The 8,462-nt window shown below is 50.3% G+C and overlaps 1 protein-coding gene across 1 annotated transcript; it reads left to right on the forward strand.

Moving 5' to 3' along the window:
- The first annotated feature begins 974 nt into the window (after positions 1–974).
- On the forward strand, positions 975–1,719 carry LOC141021727 (uncharacterized). The gene is made up of 2 exons (XM_073497585.1): positions 975–1,349; positions 1,459–1,719. The coding sequence occupies exons 1-2, from the start codon at positions 975–977 to the stop codon at positions 1,717–1,719; spliced, it is 636 nt and encodes a 211-aa protein (XP_073353686.1).
- The last annotated feature ends 6,743 nt before the right edge of the window (positions 1,720–8,462 follow it).

The following is an 8,462-nucleotide window of genomic DNA, read 5'->3' on the forward strand; positions in this document are numbered from 1 at the left end:
CCGGAGAAGTGTGTGTTCGGGGTCCGGTTCAGCAAGCTACTGGGCTTCCTAGTCTCGCATAGAGGGATCAAGGCCAACCCCGAGAAGGTCAAGGCAATAGAATGGATGAACCCGCCTCAGACCCTCAAGGAGATGCAGAATCTCGTAGGGTGCATGACTTCCTTAGGGCATTTCATCTCCAAGCTTGGCGAATGCACCCTCCCTTTCTTCAAGCTGATGAAGAAGAAGGGCCCGTTCGAGTGGACGTCGGAAGCTGAGGCGACCTTCGAAGACCTCAAGCGATACCTCATGAGCCCGCCGGTCATGGTGGCCCCCCGTCCGCGTGAGCCCCTGGTACTTTATTTGGTGGCCACTCCCCACTAGGCCAGTGCGCCGTTCGTGGCGGTGAGGGAGCGACCCGCCACCACGGGCTCGAAGCAAGGAAGCAAACGAAAAGTTGCACGACCCTTGCTGCCCCGGGGGGCGCACATGAGGATCCTGTTGTTTCATCGACCTCCAAGCCTCACGAGCCCCTTGTGCACCCCGCGGAGCAAGACGTCCCCAACTCCTCGCCCCTCATTGAGCACCCGGTGTACTTTGTCAGCACGGTGTTGCGCGATGCGCGCGCTCGCTACCCTATGCAGAACAAGCTCATGCTCGCGCTCCTCGTCGCCTCAAGAAAGTTGCGTCACTATTTCCAAGGCCACCCCATCAAGGTCGTATCGACGTATCCCATGGAGAAGGTGCTGCATAGCCCCAACGCGGTGGGAAGGGTTGTAGAATGGAATATTGAGCTGCAAGCCTTCCAGATGGAGTTCAGCACGACTAGGGTCATCAAGGGGGCGTCCCTGGCCGATTTAGTGGCAGAGTGGGCTGATGCTCCTGATCGGGGGCTGGATGAGGGCCAATCCCTCGCGCCTTATGACGAGTCACCCGACGGATCGGTCATGCAGTTCGGCGGTGCCTTCACATGACAAGGCTCAGGGGCTGTAGTCATGCCCATCTCACCAACCAAGGAAAAGATCTACTATGCCGTGCAACTCTGCTTCCGTCACGGCAAGAAGGTCTCAAACAACATCACAGAGTACGAGGGCTTGATTGCAGGCCTCAGGGCCGCGGTCGGCCTGCGAGTCAAGTGCCTCACCATCAAGGGCGACTCCCAACTCCACGTAAACTTCTGCAATAAAGAGTACAAGCCGAAGGATGAGCACGTAGAGTCTTACCTGGAAGAGTGCCAGCATGTCCCGCGGGGCACGAACAAGGAAGCACACGACATCGCCAAGAGGGCGTCCCGCCGTGAGCCCCAGAGGCCTGGAGTCTTTGAGGAGAGGCTCCACAAGCCATCAACGGCCCCCCGGTCAAGGCTCAGTGTTGCTCAGGGAGGAGCTGCCGCCGGCCCCGACCTTAGGAGCCCCGGCTTGTGGCCCGACCTCAGGAGCTCGCTTACTCCTGGCGCTGGAACCTCAGGCTGGTTGCTAGACCGAGGAATTCAAGGCGTACCTGCTCTGCGGCACCTTGCCAGAGAAGGAGGAGGACGCGAAACGTGTGGTCCGCCAGGCTACTGCCTATTGCTTGGAGGACGACGAGCTGTACCGGCGATGCACCAACGACGTCTCGATGTGGTGCATATCCGAAGAACACAGGCGCGAGTTGCTGGCTGATATCGACGGCGGGGACTATGGGAACCACTCCTCGTTGCACACCCTCGTGGGCAAGGTGTTCCCTAGCGGCTTCTACTAGCCGACGGCGCTCAACGACGCTACCGAGCTGGTGTGATCCTGCGAGGCCTGCCAGTTCCAAGCCAAGTAGATTCACCAGCCCGGGCAAGGTCTCCAGACCATCCCGCTCTCGTGACCGTTCGTGGTCTGGGGATTGCATATCCTGGGCCCATTCCTTCGGGTGGCCGGCGGATACCGCTACCTCTACGTCGCCATCAACAAGTTCACCAAATGGGCGGAAGTGGAGCCAATACGCACCATCCCCGCTGGCTCAGTCGTCAAGTTCATCAAGGGCCTCGTGAGACATTTCGGTGTTCCTAATCGTACCATTACTGACAATGGCTCACAATTCATGAGCAACCACTTCAGGACGTACTGCGCTAACCTTGGAACGCAGATATCACTACAAAAAAAGACATATCCGTGACATTTTGGGCCGAACGATTTTTTTCCTGTCATGCTTATGACACTTCTATGACGATAATTGTGACAAAACCCGGTATCATCATAGATGTGGTGGGCTCCTACTTCTATGACAAAAAATCATGAAAGGAAATGGGCTTTTCCTCCTAGACGGGTCAGAGATGCACCTGGATGATATTCTTTGGGCCACCCATGATAGAAAAAACCATGGTAGAAGCGAGGGCGAGGAAAATTTTGGGGAGTTCCCAGTTACGGTGGGTGGTCTGGGCCGAGCGATGCATAGAGGTTTGCGCGTTTCTCTCGTACACGTACGTGCATGGGTGCGAGGAGTTGGGATCTAACTGAACCCGAGCGTGGCGTTTGCTTACTGAACCCGAGCGATTGCACTAGCTACGTTACTGAACCCAAGCGATCGTCCCTTGGCTGTTAACTGAATCCGAGCGATTCCTTCGCTACTGCTGCTAATTGAAGCCGATCAAACATGCTGCCTCTTGATGAACAGTGAACATTGTTGGGGGTAGGATGAATAGTTCCCGGTGAGGGTTTGATGAACAGGACCCCGTGGTAGGAGAGGTTGTTGCCGCTGGATGAACAGGACCCCGATCGAGCTGGTTGGGGGTGGATGAACAGGACCCCGTGGAGGGTTGGTTGAATAGTAGCCGGTGGAGGCTGGATGAATAGGACCCCATGGAGGGCTGGTTGAACAGTAGCCGGTGGAGGCTGGATGAACATGAGCCCGTGGATGAATAGTAGCTGGTGGAGGCAGGAGGGAGACGCCGTGGATGAACAATCGTAGGTGGAGGCTGGAGGACGTCGACGGGTGGATGAACAGTAGCCCATGGAGGCTGGAGCGAGGCAGTAGACGGTGGATGAACAGTAGCTCATGGAGTCCCGTTTTGCGGTACGCCACACCCCTCCGGATGAACAGGAGCTTAGTTCGACTGTAGGAGGCCAAAGGGAAGTCTGTTTCCTCTGTTTTGCGGTACGCCACACCCCTCCCTATCAATAGGACCCCGATTCAACCGTAGGAGGTCGAAGAGAAGTCTGTTTCCTCCGTTTTGCGGTACGCCAGACCTCTCCCGGTGGACAGGATCCCATTTCGACCGTAGGTAGTCGAACAGAAGGCCGTTTCCTCCGTTCTGCGGTACGCCACGCCTCATTTTGGCTGTTCCATCCAAGCCGGTTAGCTCCCGATGAACATGACACATTCCATTGCCTCCCGATGAACACGACGCAATTTCTCCATCCCGACTCAGCTGGTTGGCTACCGATGAATAAGACGCCATCGCTGCTCTCCGCTGCCTCTCCATGTACACGAGCCCTGGTCGTACGTATGCACGAGTAGGCGTTCGAGACCCCACCCGTATGTACGTACGTGGCCGTATTTAGTTTGTTCCACCCTGGCTGTACGTACGTGTACACGATATAGACGGGACTGCGTGACATGCTACGTCTGCACCTCTACTACGACACATGCCCTTCCTTACTCGGCCATGGTTCATCGCTGCAGCCTGCAGACAGACCGATCGACCAGTATGTACGTACACATTCGCGACCAGACATGCCACCCTACGTACGGTTGGTGGGTCCCAACTGTCAGGGGAAGAATCATATTTTTTGCCCATAATATGGACGCACTTCCTTGCATGCGAAGATATAGCTGGTGGGTCCCAACTGTCAGGGGGAGAATCATATTTTTCCCATAAAATGGACGCACTTCCTTGTGTGTGAAGATGTAGCTGGTGGGTCCCAGATGTCAGAGAGGAAACTTTTTTTGTGAAATACGGCGGCCCGTCCGGTGGGTCTCTGCTATCAGGTGGAGGAATCATTATTTTGTGCGTAATAAGGAGGCACTTCCTTGCTGCGGCTGTGGACCCAGCTGTCAGCCTCTCCACATACTCTTCCAATAGAAGTCGTTCCTTGACCACATTGACCACGGCGCGCCGAGAGCACCAAGGCGGTGGACAACGACGAGGCCTAGGAAGGGGATGACACGGAGCCGGGGAAGACGCGGCAGTGGATGCCCTCGCGGAGAGGAGTACAAGGGTTGACTGGTTCGACTGTGGTGTCAGGCTGTAACATCCCAAATTTTCAATTTGGAATGTTATACATAGAGCATCATTGCATATCATGTTTTATTGCATTTTGACAAATCCTCGATAAATCCTAAGCAACTCAAGGACCCTCGGAGAGAGTTGGGGATTTTCTCGAATTTTCTTTTGATTTTTCAGACGAGGATTTTGATTTTAATTATTTTCTCTCCAGAAAAATATTTCATTCTTAAAATATACGAGAGGAGAAAATATGACTTCTCCAAAACAATTGAAATACTGGAGGAAAAATGTTAAAATCATTATTTGGAATTTATTGGATTTTATTTGCAATTTTTATTGCATTTAAAAAAATTATGCATGTTTTCAAAATGTTTATTTTTGATTTTAAAAATGTTCACCCTATTCTAGATTTTCTAACTAGACGGGGAAAATTTATTTCATATTTTTCTGATGTTTATTTATTTTTCTATGCATTTTTCTTCGCGGATCTTTAAAAAAAAAAAGAAAAGAAACGCCCGCGCCGACTGGGCCAAAGGCCCAGCCGACGGCCCGCGCCGCCCGTCGTCTCCTCGCGCAGCACGCCGCCCGCCGCCGCCTTTGCCCCTCCTCCAAGCACCCCCCTCCCCCTCTTATATACCCCCCCCTCGCCTCTTCCCTCTCACCGCCGCCCTCGCACCCGCCGCCGCCGCACCCCGCCGCCCGCACCTGCGCCGCCGCCGCCGCTCGCCGAGCCCCGCGCCGCCGCCGCCTTGCGCCGCCGCACCCCGCTGCCCCCGAGCCCGAGCCCCGCCGCCTCGCCGGAGCTAGCCGGAGCCCCGCCGGAGCTCTACCCCGACGAGGTAGATCTCGCCCCGTTGACCGGTTTTTTTTAAAAAAAAACCCTTCGTTTAAAAAAAACCCTAGATCGGTTTTTTTTGGTTTTCTTATTTTACGAGCGTTCACCGAACCGTTCGTTTTAACGAACGCGTTCATCGGTTTTTCTCTGTTAACGAACGTCCGTTATTTAACCGTTCGTCCGTTTTTCTTTTTCGGCGGATTATCTCGTTATTTTCTCAGATTCGATTTCTGATCGAATCTTCGTTTCTGTTTAACTTCTCGCTCGTTTATCGGAATCAGGTGATTCAAGCGCCTAGAGTTTCGTCTCGAAATTCTCTTCCGTTTAATCTACTCAAACAAGTTTTGCTACAGTAAAATTTGACCTAGATCCAGATTAGCAAACGAAGTTTCTTTCTTCCGCCGTTTGACTTTCGTTGTTTCTTTCGAGTTGATTCTTTTTGCAAACCGGAGTTCTTAAGTTGAACTTTCTGGTTGGATCTTTCATTTGAGTTTTACCTGTGCATTAGTTGAGTACTGATTGTATGCTTGTTTGTTTGCGATAGAGTACCCGGAGTGTGCCGCTTGTTACTTTGAATCGCTAGGTTTTGCGGATCATCAGCAAGGCAAGTAACACTTTGATCATACCCCGTTCATACCCAGTTTTATTGCATTAGATCTATTTCCTCAAACACATTGCATGATTAGGATCTAATAAACTGTGGGTATTGGGAAGTAGTTGAGGTAGTACCTATTACCTGTTTTTCTATCAAACCTTTGGGAGTTACTTCTACGTTGCTTTTATTATTGCCATGCTATGCTCGTAGACGTGGATTGGGTTTGAGTGAAATTCATGACAGATGTGAGATTGTTAATTAATGGTTTACTTAAGGTGGCAACTTAAACTCACATCTGGGTGGATTGAGGTACCTGGGTATTCCAGGATTGCCTGTTTTTTCTTTTGGACCGCCACCCAGGTTCAAAGGGATCATGAGATTTTTCATGCTAGAAACTTCCGTGTGGAGCCGCAAGCTATTATGGGCTCTAGCATAGTTGACTAAGTTGTGTGAACTCTTACAGTGGTAGACTAGCAGATGTAGGGGAAAGTAGGTGTAACGGTCTACCCATACGTAAGGTGCAAACACTTCTGAAAGACTGTGTCTTGGTCATCCGTTACTCAAACACCATGTAGTGCGAGTAATCCAACGGAGGAGATCAAGTCCTGTGGGAAAAGTGCACAAACCTCTGCAGAGTGTACAAACTGATCATGATTAGCCGTGTCCCCGGTTATGGACAACTTGAGTATCTAGTACTTGGATTATCATGTGAATCTCAACACTATGTTACTTCTAATTAATTTTGTTGGGTTATTAATGACTTTTTAATTGGGATTGAGATGCTGTCAACCATCTCAATGTTTCACAACCACCATGATAGTTAAATAAAATTTATTCCTTTGAGGTAGGATAAAATTGGCTTTTCGCAAAACTGTAACCATAGAGCTTTCCACTAGCCACATATGCATGTAGTATAGCATTATTATTGTTCATTGCTCTCTATGTGCTACATTGCCAGCATATTCCATGTGCTGACCCGTTTTCGGGCTGCAACGTTTCATGTTGCAGACTTTTCAGACGACGAGTAAGGTGCCTTAGGTCGTGGTCTTATACTCAGTGATGCCGCTGGAGTTGATGGACTCAGTTATCTTCCAAGTCTTCCGCTGTTATCGTTATTAGATGGCCTTAAGCCATGTTTATTATACTTAGTCTCTATGGAGATATCCGATGTAATAAGTGTGTGATTGCTACTCTGTTATAAATCCTCCATTTGTACTGTGCGTGTCAGCATTACTGATCCAGGGATGACACTGGTGCACAGCAGTACAGGCCATTTGAGGTCTGGTCGCTACAAAGTTGGTATCAGAGCACACGCTGACTATAGGACACGACCACTAAGCTTAAGCCCTAGAAAAACTTCTCTCTTCTCATTTCTGACTCCTCTCCACTTTCCACTCTCTTAGGAATGGCGAATGCAAGGAGCAAGTTCATGCAACCCGACGAAGACACGCCATTTGGACGACACCTGAAGGAAGTCACCAAGTACTTGAACATAGGAATACCAAGCGTCACCGGAACCTACAACGCTACATTACCTGAAGAGGAGAGCTGGAAGATTCAAGTTATCATTCCAGGAAGGACGTTTGCGCCAATTACGGAACCCATAAGATTGGTTTTCGAAGCACCAACTTGGAGTTTAGGGAAGAGCATGGCCGCACATATCGCCATGGGACGCATTGGAGAAGTCTACCACCAGGAGCTTAAGGATACAATTTACCAGATTTGTGGACGTCGAGACGCGCAATGGGAGATGATCAAGACCAAGAAGGATGGATCAATTGCAGCTTTCATCCAGGAGCAGAACCAACATATTCATCGCCAGGAGAACCAGATGTGCACGGACAAGGAAGAACTAAAGAAGGCATTTACGAAGATCAAGGAACTCCAAGAAGAACTCAAGACTACACGCGAAGATTATTTGGAGGAAATCAACGCACTTGTCGGGAAGATTTACGATTTGGAGAAGAAGATTGGAGCATCCGTGGGAAATCCAGTACCAGAAGCAGAAGTCGACGAATGCACTTGTCCGGATAACTACATCATCATCAACGACACCGACTCGGAACCAAGTGAAGACGAATGGATTGATGAAGCTGGAGCAGACATCATGGAGTCTTCAACGGATCAGATTATTTTTAGTAGACCACCATACCAGTAGTAGTTTTACCACCATTCAGTACTATAGTTCAAGCACTTTGTAACGCTAGTTAGATCGATTGTTTTGTCTTGTTTGGATTGATTGAGTGATATTGATTGAATTTGCCTCATGAGCATATGGGTAGTGTTTTCTCTCTAGACCTCATTCTATTCTTAATTCTCATCTTTTCTAAACCCATCAGATGCCTCCGAGACGCGACACCGGATTTGTTTTCCCGCCAGAGATCACCCAGTTGATTCAGCAACAGAATGCCCTGATGCAAGTGTTAGTTCAGAACCAAGGCAACAACAACAACAACCCACCGCCACCACCACCTGTTGATCACCTAGCCCGTTTCTTAAGGCTAAACCCGCCAGTGTTTTCCAGTAGCACCGAGCCGATTGTTGCAGATGATTGGCTCCGCAAAGTTGGAAGGGAGTTGACCACTGCAGGATGCACAGATGCGGAAAGAGTGCGTTTTGCCGCACATCAGCTTGATGGACCCGCAGCATCATGGTGGGAGAATTATACAGCCACGCACCCTATTGACACTGTCACATGGGACCAGTTTCAGCAAGCTTTCCGTACAGCTCATGTTTCAGCAGGAGCTATGGCTATGAAGAAGCGTGAGTTTCGTAACCTACGCCAAGGAGGACGCACCGTAGGCCAGTATGTGGAGGAATTCAGTAAGCTAGCACGTTATGCAGCAGATGACGTTGCT

Source organism: Aegilops tauschii, chromosome 4, assembly GCF_002575655.3.
Source record: "Aegilops tauschii subsp. strangulata cultivar AL8/78 chromosome 4, Aet v6.0, whole genome shotgun sequence".
Taxonomy (NCBI): domain Eukaryota; kingdom Viridiplantae; phylum Streptophyta; class Magnoliopsida; order Poales; family Poaceae; genus Aegilops; species Aegilops tauschii.